At 38.2% G+C, this 14,542-nt stretch overlaps 1 protein-coding gene across 9 annotated transcripts in view; it reads right to left on the bottom strand.

The window, feature by feature from the left end:
- Positions 1–1,658: 1,658 nt before the first annotated feature.
- The window catches only part of ITP (ion transport peptide), a 26,052-nt gene continuing 13,168 nt past the window's right edge, over positions 1,659–14,542 (bottom strand). For 4 of the 9 annotated variants that reach the window (XM_011311882.1, XM_011311880.1, XM_011311881.1 and 1 more), the window contains exons 2-4: positions 5,085–5,491; positions 4,375–4,495; positions 3,686–3,772 (exon numbers count right to left, since the gene is read on the bottom strand). In XM_011311882.1, coding sequence (XP_011310184.1) covers positions 4,375–4,495; positions 5,085–5,491 — 528 coding nt within the window. In that variant the 3' untranslated portion in view covers positions 3,686–3,772. Of the gene's footprint in view, positions 3,773–4,374; positions 4,496–5,084; positions 5,492–6,161; positions 6,215–12,774; positions 13,150–14,542 lie in introns of those variants that run through there. The other 5 variants (XM_011311877.1, XM_011311878.1, XM_011311876.1 and 2 more) reach the window with 5 other exon arrangements.

Here is a 14,542-nt window from a genome sequence, read left to right as displayed (position 1 = left end):
AATAATAAAATGTGATTTTTCAGTTTTTTTAAAATATTTCAGTAGAAGTAATAATGAGAATATTGTGGAGAATAATTTTATAGTAAAAAGATTTTCCGACAAGGCGGAAAGGCGCGAAGGCGGAAAGGCGCGAAGGCGGGAAGGCGGGAAGGCGGGAAGGCGGAAAGGCCCGAAGTCGCGAAGGCGGGAAACGGCAAGCTTCGGGAAAATCCGAGTGGCGTCGAATGCGCGTATACATGGATTTGCATTGCAGTATACATACGGGAGTCGTGTCGTGGTGTAACACGGGGGGACGGATGTGGGAATGTAGTCTGAAATGGTGAAATAGTGCAATAGTGCTTGTCTGTGCCATCAACAAAGGTCATTAGTGCAGTGTTATCTGTGTTATGTGGTGAATTTGGATTGTCAAGCTCGCAATATCGTTGAAGTAACTGTTCGGTGAGTCGAGAATTAAAATTATACATCAAATCAATTGTCAATCCCTCGCGTCCTTGGGAGTGTAACCTCCTACCATCGTAAATATTTCATCGAAAAAAAGAAGGAAATAGGAAACACGCAACATTATCTAACCCCAATTACTGATAATGGCGATTATTCATTTTCATATTCACATGCCAATTCTGCGTAATAGGGTGTCATTGATTGCACAGATAAATTTCTTGCTGCTCTGGCACGCTGGGAAAAAGGCGGGAAATAGCAAAGGCTTTGAAATTTTGAATTCAACTATTTCGATTGCCATCCACTTCGACTCGATGTCTCCACATTCGGATGTTAGAGTTCATACCAGATATTATAGTTGGTATATTAAAAGATATTAGCGGTTGCGAGGGACAAAAAAATTTCCGCGTTTTCGGCAATTCTCAATCGTTTAAAGATACATTTGCGAGGCGCTTCTTCGTCAATTTTTTTCCTCATATAAAAAGGAGATCATAATGGCTACCGCTCATAAATCGAATTGAAGAAAGTCGGAAGAAATCAAAATGGCTGATGCGAGAGTATCGAATCCGAGATTATAGAGGAGAAAATTTCCATCGTTAAATATTGAAGAAAAATGATTTTTCATCTCTGAAAAAATTCACCATTGGTCGGATTATCTGGTTGGTTGACTGATTACGTAGCTATCGGGGCGGCGCTAGTAGTATAAAAGAAATGGGTCACCAATCGAACATGACGGATCTCCTGGGGATAATCGATTATCTGACACTCGGTATCCATTAATCGAATAGATAACTGACCATCACATCAGCTGTGACATGGCGGAGAGCATGTAAAAAGGGTCATGGGCGGTTAGGCGAAGGATGCGTTCTCATGTGACATTTATGACGGCGGGGGTATGCGTATTTGAGTCGATTTGCAAATGAAAAATTGACATCAGACATTCACTTCTAGAAATTATTTCAAGAATTGGTTTTTCTGTCTACGTCAATAGTAAACTATCGGAGTAATAGTGGGAAAAGGATTAGGATTTTTCGAGGCTCCATCAATTATTAAGAATGACGAAAACTAACTGAATAAATGCTCTAATGAAATTTACATTCATCCATTTATTCACGCAAACAAGAATAGATTTAGATATCCGTCTTTAATATACGCATATATATGCATATGGATCATATGACCGTAGTAGATTACATTATATATGTTTTTTATATAATATAATTTTACATTATCGAGTAGGATACGTTTTTCCATCTACGCAGACCTTTTTTATTATGATTATTTTTTTTTTATTTTAGATTCTCCATTGAGAACTTGCCGATTAGCTAATTTTGGGTTATAATTACCATTTTTTTTTTCATGACAAGTTTTGATGAAAGGATATTACGAAAGCAATTGAGAATTTATTTTTTTTTGCTCTTGTACAAATAAATGGAATTGGAATATTCGGCATAAATTGACGATATCGCGTCTATGTAAAAATAAGTAAATAATTTTCTGCCACTTCATTCGAATGAGCTTTCTTTCGTCATCTGTAAAATCTCGTTATTCGCATCCACTCGTACGTGCGTATATAATCGTCGTGAGTCTCTTACATAATAAAAGTTTCATAAATTAAAAATAATACATTTTTCATTTTTTCTTCGTTTCTCAATTTACATTTCACTAAACGAAATAAGCGCAACATCAGCACATAATCTCTTGGTCCGCGAGCATCGACATTTTTTTTCACCTATCTCCATTCATTGTGATTTTACAATCTTAATTAATATTGTCATTATGCAAAACAAAAAAAAACATAAATGCCACGTCATTAATCATACAAGTTTTTCATTAAAAATGACTGAGTCTCATCGCGATCAAAATGCAGTGATCACAATCGGAATGATAAATGATGAATTAATTCTATGAGGTTACACATCTCGAAGATGACAAAAAAAATGATTAGAGATGAGAATTATTGAGTTCTCTTGTTATTAAAAAAAAAAAAGGTGGGAATGAGAAAATCGAAACTGCGGAATGATGATAGCGAGATTAGGCGACGAAGGTGAAATGAATTCAAGGGATAAAGATTCGTACAAAAAGAGAAAAGAAAAAAAAAATAATAAGATAAATAGAACAGGTATAAATACTGATTTTGGGAATGTTATTCGATCACCCGCGACCGTTTCTAATGCTCATCAACTTGTCCTCTCTCTTCATCTCTATTCAAATAAAAATCCTACGAGTTGATGAAATTTTTAATAATCCGCTCAGCGTTAAACGTGTAGAATAATAATAAATAAATACTAAAACGTAAATGAGCTCGTCATGAGATTGTTTTTTCCATTTTTTGCTTTCACATTTTGTTTTCATCTTCTGCTCTAATAATTCCAATAATAATAACAACAATAATATAATGATATTAGAGGCTAGCTATGATAAAATTAAGCATAATTTTAATAATACATTTAATGAAAGAAAAATCGTAATACTCCGAAATATTTTAAAAAATATTCTCTATATATTCGCAACAACCCGTGCTATCGGCAAATTTACATTGTAAATCAGTCGACTTTTATCATTTTTCATTCCATCATCATGCGGATGGGACTTGATCGGCCGTTCAGTTAGATGAGAAATTCATACCGCGTGGATAATTACGATTAACTTAATAATGGATGAAATTATAATGATAATCATTATCATGGGCTATGGACATACGCACGCTCGACAATGAATATTATTGGGTTTTCGTCACGTCAGTAGGAAAAAATAGTCAAACAAATAAAAACAAGTCACTGGACTGTGAAACATTTAGTAAAAATTACTCAAATGTATTTTCCAGCAAGAGCTATAACATCTGACTTGACTTCACCCTTCCTTGGTTTTACGGCTCAACAACTGAAATGACGTCTTAAACCAATCATGCCTGTTCGTAATGCTTCTATTCAATGATTTCTCCTGTCCCCAATATTGGATGCAGTAGTATGTCTTTGTGTTACCATGTTGTTTCGTTCAACTTATAAACTTTGCACGCGGTAACATCGCGTAGATATATTTTATCGACTAGAATTCGTAATGGGATGTATGGCCCCTCGGTACCGTATATCGCTTAAGTTCGCCGGTTAGCAGCTCAGCCAAAGATGCATCCTGGATATCCACGACATATCTCCGGCCCACCGCCACACCGGCCTTTTGTTAAATATCTTTTTTTTTTTTTCTTCATAAGTATCCTGCGTTTTACTTTTTGCGGCCGAGGTATTCCACCATCTCCAGAAACTTTTCCTTCTCATCCTCCAGCAGCAGGGCTTGGATGCAACTCGTGAAGTATTTAGTTTGAAAGCAATCTTGCCTGTTCAACAGAGAAAACCAGTGAGTCAGTCAGTCATTTCTTCAAACCACTCCTGGGCCATATTATTTGTTAGTAAAATGAGTATTTGTTCTCAAGTGACATGCAGATTGGTATTGGTACGGTGTATGTTTTGTGTTGGCATAGCTCCTCCCTGGAATTAATAGAAAGAATGTTCAGATTTAGGCACTGTGGTTAGTTCTCTAATTCAATTCATCCAAGTTAGTCAGTCACTCCTGTGATTAATCATTTATCAGCGTAATCATCCAACAATGAAAAGTCTCAAGCAAATTCAAAGGAAAATGTGTAATTGGCTCAGTCTGTTTGTCTTCTGCATTGTCATTAATACAGATAAATTACCTAATGCACTTATTATCAGTCAATCCCCGCAGTGTGGGTGTTTTGACGAGATTTCCACTACCATTGCAAAACTCAGACGATAACGAAAGAATGTGATGGAATTAATGGGAGATTTAAAGACAAATTAGTTGAATAAAATTTACAAGTGCGAGAATAAAATACCAAAATTACAAATAGATGAAATAGAAATAATAAAAAAAAAAACATGAACGGGATAAATCATAAACAAAAAATTAAAAGCTAACCTAAACCCCAGGATCAGCGCCATGAAGTTGTTTGATCCATATTTGTATCTGCTTCATATCATCCTGCAGCAGTAAAACCTCCAGACAGCTCTTAAAGTAATCCGATGTGAAGCAGTCCTTCCTGTAAATTTTTCAATAATTCTCACAATGAAAAACTCAGTCAATCCAAATAATTGAGATTATCGTAAAAAAATCATGAACGATCGGCCGTTTTTCACTCTGTCAATGGACAATGTCTGCACCTGTGTTATAATTTAAAAAAATAATACATTTTGGTGAGACAAAACGCGTAACAACAAATACGGTGTTAAAAGTCAGGTAATAACGAATGTGCGTTGGCACTCTTTGGTCTCTCTCTCTCTGCAACGCGTGTTGTGCGCTATAAATAGAAGAGAAATCTCATTCCGTTTCGATACGTGCTATATTGGTTGAGGTAGTTTAAACATTATGGATAAAACGTGCACACAATGCGATCCGAGTTTAATGTGAAAATGAACAAGTTAAATATCACGATGCGTTCAATAAAACATCCTCTACAATAAAATCCAGACTAAAATAATAGCTCAGCAGTGATAAATCAAGGTTATTTATAAACCAACTCTCCTCCATCACGGCCAATTTAATGAGCAATTCAATGAAAAAGTGCATTTAAAAATGTACAATTCTCTCCAACCATTGTAAGATGGTATAATATGTGTTGAAATAATAACCTGCACAAGGTATGAAGCTGTGGCTCCCGAAATAGATTATAACAGTCCTCGCAGATACGATCCAATCTCGCAAAGATACTCTTATCATAAATCCCTTTGCACTGCAATTCCATGAAGGAGCGTTTGCCAAGTGGATGCCCCATTAGTACACCAGCATCAGCAATACCGAGACAGGATGAGATCAGAAGTAGCGTTACTGACCAAGCAAGTACCGACAAAAGTACAGGCGGACAGGTTGAACTTGATGAGCTTGATGAATGATTTAACCATTTTGGTGTTGCTGATGGCACTACCGGTCCACTTGCTCCACTTCCTCGTGATCTTAAACTCGTTGTTCCATCGTTTAATGACTGTCGGCACAAAGTTGATACCGCGATTGATGACTGCCTTGACTCACGTTGCATCATCTGCAATCATTCCAAACATAACACATAATATTTATTATTCTCGCAAATACTTGTGCATTTCAATATTATGGAGTCACAAGCAATTTGTAGATGTTGGATAAATACAAATGAAATTGTGAGAGTTGAGTGGAAACAAGTATAATACATATTCAAATCAACCAAACTGTGTGAATGGACCACACGCAATTGGGGGGCGAGGGGCACCTGTAAACGTCCTCAACCGACAACTTCATTAACTCTCCCCAATCCCCTTCCAACTTTCAGTCTTTTACTCCATCTCTCTTCTATTCGTATGTTACTCTCTGTTATTCCTCTCACCCCCCTCACTTCATGTCTTGTTTTCATCTCCTTTATTTTTTCTCTCATCTTTGTTTTTTTTTTTTCTCTTATTGCATATAATCGTTGCTCCCGGGTGGGATTTGTATTTTTAGCTGGCCGATTCTCAGAATTTTTGCACCGGCGATATTCCAACACGAAAAAACCACCATCGTAGAGGAAGATACGTATCTTTCTTTTTTCCTTTTTTTCAGTGTTTCTCTTTTTCTTTTCCTTTCTTTTATGAAAGACGCCGAAAATGCCGCTCGTATAATTGGCTCACGAGCGATAATTTGACCCGAGTGCTCGGGATCGTTAAATTTTTTTCATTTTCGGGGCCCGCTTTTTTTTTTACCTCGTTTTGGTTTATTTTTTATTCCTCTTTACATCCTCGAAAAGTCTGTGCGTAGAGGCACCAACGAGATGACGACTTCTTTCTGCCTTTTTAACCATTAATGCCGCACCGGCATTCGGTTTAATTTCACCCTGGCACCGGTGTTAAATTTACATTTGTACTTGTACGTATTTCTTGATAATTGTCTCAATGAGAGTTTCACTGGTACTTTTATTTAACATCTTAATTGGCGCGAAACACTCATAAAAATAACATTCACCACTTATGATGATAAGGAGTTGGCTAATTGTGGGAGAAAAAAAAAATTGCGAGAAATATTGAGTGTCGTGTTGTAACCACTGAAAGCGCTTATAACGAATAGTTTGATACATTGGATAGATAGGGAAGGTAGATGTTAAATAAATAAAAAGTCAATGAGAGACCGGTTGGCTCGACAGGTGAGGTCTTTTCCTCGGGTGCATGGCCAGGTATACACAGGTGTACAATCTGCAAGTGCCCCATGGCATTAAAAAAGAAAAAAAAAATCAGGGGAAAATGGTGGGAGCGATAAAAAAAAAATCAAGGTGCTCTGGTTTGCCAGCTCTACCCACTTGGGTATGACAGTCAAGATGTACTTGACTATCATACCCCTCGTATTTTTATTTCAATACTTTAATTTGCTACTCAACTTCACGCTGAACATTTCCAAATAGAGAAAAGAGAGAAAAATTACATATCCTCTCGTCTTCTCCAGTCCTTCCCAAGGGAAGGACTAAAAAAAATTATATATGTCAAATGATTTTAACTGGCTGCAATTGAAAGAAGAATTGAAGAGATGAAGAGTGAGGGAGACAGAGAGGGAAAAGGAAGGTGAAATAAAAAGTCAGAGGAGGTGGGGTTGACGTGGTATCGTTATATAGATCGGTTCTCCTCACCAGGTGGTCCCTCCCGTGGTGGATGACTCAATCGTGAGAAGGAGTTGCCTCTTCACGACTGGGCGAGTCGATCCGCGGGAATGAAGTTGGGGGGGAAAGAGGATAAAAGAATTAATAAGTAAAAAACGATGTAGGAGATGGGAATGAGGGAAGGAGGGGTAAAGGGGAAAAAGGGGAAAAGGGGAAAAAGGATTTTACACACTAGCGTGTGTTGTCGCACGCGTAATGGCTCGATCACCCCTCCTCACAGAGGTACACACATAACCGACTGAATAACTTTTTAAGAAAGAGGGAGTGGGCCTCTAATTAGGCGCTTCACCGACCGACCCGGTGGGCATATTCATGTACCACATAACATATGCCATTTGATATGCCTTACACGCTATATACCGTAAGGTAAAAGAAAAGGAGAGAGTCCCAGAGATGAAGAGAGATAGAATCAGACCTCTTTCCTCCCTCCCACCGTCTCTTAACCCTCATCGTCCCCCTCGAGCCCATACACTACCCACTATCCACAATCCACCGGTGGTGGCCAAAAAGAAGACGTCCGTAAATCAGCCGACAACGAGCCAGCGGCAGGCCTCTTTGACGGTTTTTTCATTCCCCCTCTCCACACACCCTTTTCATTTTTAGTTTTTCTCCAGGTCTCATGCTATTTCACTCTGGATAATATACCACAAACTCTCGTGTCTTTTATCCGAGACGTCCTTCTACCTTGACGTCTTCTTTATTTCTCCCCACTGGCGGTTATAATTCTATAATTGTGTCTGAAAATTCCCATTAATCGCTCCACTTGTTATTTTTTTCGAGAGAGAGGGAAAGAGAGAGAGAGAGAGGAGAGAGAGAGAGAGAGACGGATATATAGGTTTTTTGATTTTTTTTTACTATGGAGTTGCAATGCAGGAGGTCGTACGAGAGTTGAACGTACGGTAAGAGATGATGCGCGTGCGCGATCGCGAGTTAAGGCAAGACCGCGGTGAAATTTGAAAATCCTCTTTACATTTGATTATTTATCAAGATCAAATTTTAACAGATGAATTTTAAAAACTCGTCTACTTTTTTTTTTACACTTATAATCAGTCCCTACTCCGAAGTGATTGATATTTTAATTTTTTTTTTTTCAAATAAATGATAGATAGGGCTAAATAGATGCAATTATTTCGAGCAATTGTGAAAAAAGTTTTTCGCAATAGTCTTAATAATTATGGGTTAAGGTTGCGTTACATCGATTGTAGAATCTCCTTTATATAAACTCTCTGGCACGTCCTCGATCGGTGTGTGCCGCCAGCGCGGAAAAGTAACGATCCCAGTCGACTCCTTCTTCCAAGATCACCAGGACGATAATTTAATACACGACAAGAGGAGAAAGAGAGAAATAAAAAGGATTTAGAGAGGAGGGGGATAAAAAGAAGAGTGAAGATCGCCACCCAGGTGTATGGTCTGCGTTTACAGATGCCTTCATGATCTTGTCCGGTTTCAACGGTGCAATGGGAGAGAATAACGAGAGTATAGAGATGGATTTAATGAAAGGAAGGAGAATTGAAAGCCGATAAAGATGTGTCGGCTTGGCTTTCATTGATGTCTTACCATCCGGACCAGGATAGTCAAGGGCCATGGGGACCACTTGGACAAGTTCAATCTTCATTCGCAAATCAATTTATAAGAGAATTGGAGGCTCTGAGGAATACGATAAAGCTCAATCTGAGGAGACTATTAATAGAGATTTAATGATTCTGTGACGTCAATTGGCGATGGATAATTATGCATGAATATGGTTTTATTAACCTATGACAGCTCAATGTTTATTAGATGCTGAATAATTTCAATGGGGAGGAATGCATATGGGAGAGAAAGAGATTATTAAATGAATGATATTTTTGTGTATTTAGTGGTGTGGAGAAAGAGAAACTTTATTATTTCAAATTGAAATAAGAAGACAGAGTGATTTTGAAATTTCTTGGGTTTTGAGAAAATTCATCTCATCATCAATCATCTGATTTCTGATCAGTACGCAAATAGAGGTGGCATCCATGGTGGCACTCGTCACTTTAAAACACTGAGTGGCGCAGGCGCGATGTATTCCGCACTGGAATGTTCAACAGGTGTGTCTATTCACCTAGCATGTACAATGAATTTTTTCCTCAACTCTCCCCGTATCGCCATGAATACCGCATAATGAAACGTACCGTAAAAATAATATACGTAAAAATGAAAGAAAATGCCCCTCAACCTCGTGTACCAAAGTCATTTCGAACTCCTGACCTTCCCTTCGAGGGCAGATTCAAGTGAGATGAGATAGGAAGAGGAGGTAGAAAATAATAAATAAAAAATTCATGAAGGCAAACGTGTCCTCTGGATCTAAGTATAAATCCAAGTCACGGCACTGGGTTGTTCGCCGAGTGCTCTCTCGGTGTCAACGAACCCAGTCCCATGTAAAAGTCCAGTCACATATCATAGACACGATATAATTGATCCATCTCTCAATATCAATGAAATATCATCGAAACGCTGACGAGATCGTTTATCCTCACGAGGAGGCCACACCAAACCACCAAACAATTCACAATTCAAAGCATTTTTTTCATTTCGCCCCCTCGCCTCTCAAATTTTTATTCAATATTTTTATATGGAGAGGAAAAATTCATTGACGTGGGCAAACTAACAGAGACTCCTCTGTTCAGCTCCCATGATCCATTCAGTCTTATTTTCACGATCAAGAAGAGCGTGGCAGATTTATTCGCAATATAGTCTCGAGTGTAGAGCCCATGGAGAGCTCATGGGTTTCATGGGACCCATAAGACCCTCGTCTTGGCTTCTTGGTTCTGCTGGAGAAAATTTCCAAGCCATTTAAATCAAAGGCGATATTATTCCTATATATAGTATATACGAGAAAGTAAACAATCGAGTGCATTGATAATTTGACGGCATCGAGCCCAAACTTTAGCCGAAACGAATAAAAATAAATGCCGGCTAGAATTATTTCATCTCCACGACACAATAATCCAGTGCGGAATAATTTTTTATTTAATTTTTTTTTAATCTTCGGTTTATTCAAACTATTCACGACAGCTGTTATTCGCGGATACTTGAGTATTTGCCTCCTCTCATTTTATCCAAGTGTACGTATGTGTGTACCAGATATGTAGGACAGAGCGATCTCTGTTAACCGGCTGGAGGGCAAGTGTGGGGAGTGGGTGAGTGGGAGTGAGGGGGTGGATGGGTGAAAAGAGGGTTAAATTGAGTGAGGATTACGTTTGCCCTCTTCCCCGTTTTTATTCATTGCAATCTCTTGGTATTGGGAGTGGAGTCTAAAGCAGAATCGCTCGGGATCGCTATCACGTATACATGAAAGACAAGTGGTGGGGATCGATGTTCCGGCAGACAGCTTGGCGTCCTACAGCTGGCATTCCGAGAAACCTCCCGACGCCTTTCTCCCTTTTTCGTATCTTCTCGTAATGTTTATCACTTAACCCAGCCTATCTACCATTCTTTACTTCCATTATTTATTCAATTCATCATAACATTTTTTTTTTACTCAATATCCGGTGAGACTTCGATGAATTGACGCTGTTTTAATCGAATCCACGGAGACGATTGATTTTCCAGGCAATCCACTTAGTTCAGTTATTAATTTATTCATTTTTTCTCTCGATCTGCTATCGCAATAATAATTCAATTGACCAAATCGTAAAATACTCCTTAAATGGTTGTTGAAAAATTATTTTTCTTTCACAACCCGTGTATTTCTGTTCGCAAGGGGAATTGATCTGCTGTTAATAGATCAATCGATCGATCAGTGGTCAGTGATCGTCTGGAATCCAACTGTAGCGAACCACGTGTTGGAATTGACGCACGTGTTGGGCTCTCGTTTTCCACTCAGCTGCTCCCCATTGACCCCGAGATCAAAGGGACCGTGAATTCATTCCCTGTTTGTATACGTTTTGATACCACTCAATTTATATGCGCGAGTAAAAGCATTGTTGGGCCTTGACACAGCGCTAAATGTCCATTTCTCTCTCATACTTTGATGATTTTTTTTTTTCCCTTCTTTTCATTATTTCGAGTGTCATCTGGCGCTTTGAGATATTTTGCGCCACGTGTCAACATGTCTCGGAGAATGAAATCAAAATAAAAGAAAAAAATTGGAATGGACTAATTGAAAGGCTGGAAGGCGCCTTCGCAGAATCATTTGAATATTCAAATTGGACGAAAAGTCAAAGGAACAAGCGGAAAAAATTGTAGTGACGCAGGTATTCGGAAAAAAGAGGTGTAAAAATAGTTCAAGTCCAGGGATTTGCAGGATGTAGGCCATTCCCAGAAGTGAATTTTCCTTTATTTATTTTTTCTTTCTTCAGTAATTAGGAATTATTTTAATTGGAATTGGAATAGGTTAATCATAATGGAATTATTGTAGAAGACACGAATTTTTTATCCACTACTTGTTGAGGGAATGTGGAAAGGTGTGCGATGTACAAGAAGTTGCGAGAGAGTGACTTTGAGGTGATGTAGACAGAAGATGGGAGGGAAAAGGGTATGGGCCAAGCTACAGGTGGTAGAAAATAATTCTGCTGGATCGTAGGCGCCGAGATTTATGAATGAGTTCCAAAAATAGATAACCCCGGTGTGAGTAGAGACTTTTTTTTCATTCTCTCCCTCTCCCGTCATATTGCGCGAATTTATGGGACTTCTTGGGAGTGATTCATTGTGCTTGCGTGATTAAAATAAACACGGAAGCAAATGATTCTCGCAATTATTTCGTAATCAAAGGCCCAATTGATACCTCTGGATACTGAGGAATTGTCATGCGATAGTCTCGTGTCTCAATCAATCATATCTGTTTCTCGTTGTGTTATATTGCCGCGATTTATCATTTATTTTATTCGATTTATTCGGATTTTCGGTGATTATGAGGTATGGTAATGGGGGGAGGTTCAGCGTCAAAGGGGAATGTCTCGGGGGTGTGTTTGACAATTTTTATGTATTTGTGAGTCAGCTGCCGCCGGATGAAATGGAGTATATATAATACGAGGCAACATCGATACCGCATCCCTCGCGACCTTATCTCAATATTCCCGCGATATCGTATTTCAGTTACGTAAAAAAAATGGTATCACCCTGTTCCTGGGTATACCTAGCGATGTAGTCATTTTTTTTTTGTAGGGCGCATGGGGAGTGTTGCTCAATTTTCAAAGTCAACGCTATTCTCAGGGTGGCCTACACTATGCGCATTTTTTTCACACATTTCATCATTCGTTGATATGTTATGAATATACGGAAAGGAAAAGACTCTTAATATTTAAAATGAACATTGGAGAAAATTCATAATTCAAAAGAGCGTTTCGTATTAGTTCTTTTTTTTATTAGATAAAATTTTTCGTGATAAATTTGTGGAAAATATTTGGAAATTATTTGAAATATGTCCATTTACTTGAATTACTGTTTTCTCTTATCGACTCCAAATCATTGATAAATATCTCAGAGCCGAGGGTATAGCTAAAAAAATTTTTCTAAGGATCTTCGTAATAGAAATAACTCGCCAAGAAAGTAGTTCTGAGGACTCGGCAATCTCAATCCAATTCCATGCTATTTTTCATAAACTCATCTTCAAGTATAATTTACCCTTCTCGGTCGTATCACTTCACTACTGAAACGATATTTCCAAACTCTTCCCTCAATTCTTCATCTCACTCGACACTTACTTTATCAGTTACTTGGCACAGCGAATTATCCTCAATGACACCAGGAAGAAAATGGACACTTGGATCCAGGGATTCTCCAACAGGTTCACTGACACTTGAAGAAATAAACACGCAATTCCGATTGAGATAGCAAGCCCCACTGAAATCTCAATGATAGAAAAAAAAATTTTCAGTTTCAATCAAATGAAATCAATTGAAAATAAAAGGCCACTGGTGTAGGCTGAATCGATTGAATCAATTGAGGTGTACAAGCTGAATAAATTGAATCGATTGAAATAATTGACAAAAAATATTGTTGATAAAAGTTAAATTGAAACGCGCGCGCATTGACGATCGTCGGATGCGACTCACTTGGTGGTTCGGACTAACATTAACTAGCGCGGACTGCAGCTCGCTGCTTATAATATGGCCGAGGCGCGAACCAATCAGATCTCGTCGTTTCTACCCAACACTCCCCACTTTCCCCTCCTCTATCGGGTGGCAAAGACCCCCCGCGTGTTATTCCTCCGATTGCCTCGTCGTGCCTCCTTTTTCTTCTTTCTCTCCCTTTTTTTCCATATTTTATTCTATCTAATTAATTGATTAATTTATTAATTTTTCTCATATCTTTTCCCTCCCACTTTTATCTCTCGTTTTTTTTTTCACCATCGCCCACCCCCACCTAATTAAATCCAATATCAATTAGCAATGAAAGCAGAGGATCTAGCGAAATGTCAATTTACTGGGGTTTACACTGGGAATTATTAGAAAATCAGAGAATTGCACTTCCTTTCGCTTTTCAGCATTTCAACTCCAGAATGGAAAAAAAAAAGGGAATAACTGTGCAATTCAAAGTCACCGTTGCATCAACCCGATTGCGTCATTCAAATAATTGTACATTTTTCTTTAGTACTGATGAAGGCGAAAATGACGGTTTGCCACGGGGAGAGGGAATTGGAGGTGTGATGGAATGAACTACTTGGGCCTTTGATGGGTCCGAGTTATGAACCAAAATGCGTTTCGTACTTGATACGATATATAAAACCACTTTTACTCTCGCGCAACGTTAAACCATCAATCATACGATCGAGCCCCACTTAATATTAATGGAGTGACGATGAAATTTTTTCGTGTGATAATATACGGATTATGGAGGGAATTGGTTGATGGCTATAAAAAGGATCGGTGCAAAGTCAATAATTGACAGATTATCAATTTTCGGGAATAGAAAATGAACTGGCAAAATGGCTGGTGTAGGGAGTAATGGTAGGGAGTAATGGTAGGGAATTTCCCTGTATTTTCAATGACATCATTCATACGGTATGATCCCATTGCGTTCTACAGCTAAACAATTCCCTCGTGAATTATTCCATGGACTTTTCCGGTTTTCAATTAATGACGAGTACATTCGCATTTCATTACATTGTGATTAGATGATTTTCCCGGAGTTTCTCTGTGACAAAGAAGATGGAAAAGAACAATCAGTGATTAATGGAATAATCAGAATGTGAATAAAAAAAAGGTGTAATTAAGATGGGTTTAACCAGTTGGAAATTATTGAGAATGGATTACACAGAAAAAGGATGACTATAAAATATCAAAATTTGGAAAAGTATGGTGATAAAAAAATATTAGCAGCCACCCACTGGTAATATTTTTTTTAATTTTCCATGTATTGAGTATTGTACGACGTTATTGTCGGGTTGGAAATAATATGGTCCTACTTCCTATCGTACGATCTAACGGTGGAGCCGTTATCTCAACTCAATGCCGATAGATATCAAACTTT

This window comes from Fopius arisanus, unplaced genomic scaffold, assembly GCF_000806365.1.
Source record: "Fopius arisanus strain USDA-PBARC FA_bdor unplaced genomic scaffold, ASM80636v1 scaffold00094, whole genome shotgun sequence".
Classification (NCBI taxonomy): domain Eukaryota; kingdom Metazoa; phylum Arthropoda; class Insecta; order Hymenoptera; family Braconidae; genus Fopius; species Fopius arisanus.
The sequence above is the reverse complement of the archived record's forward strand: the minus strand, read 5'-3'. Positions and strand labels throughout refer to the sequence as shown.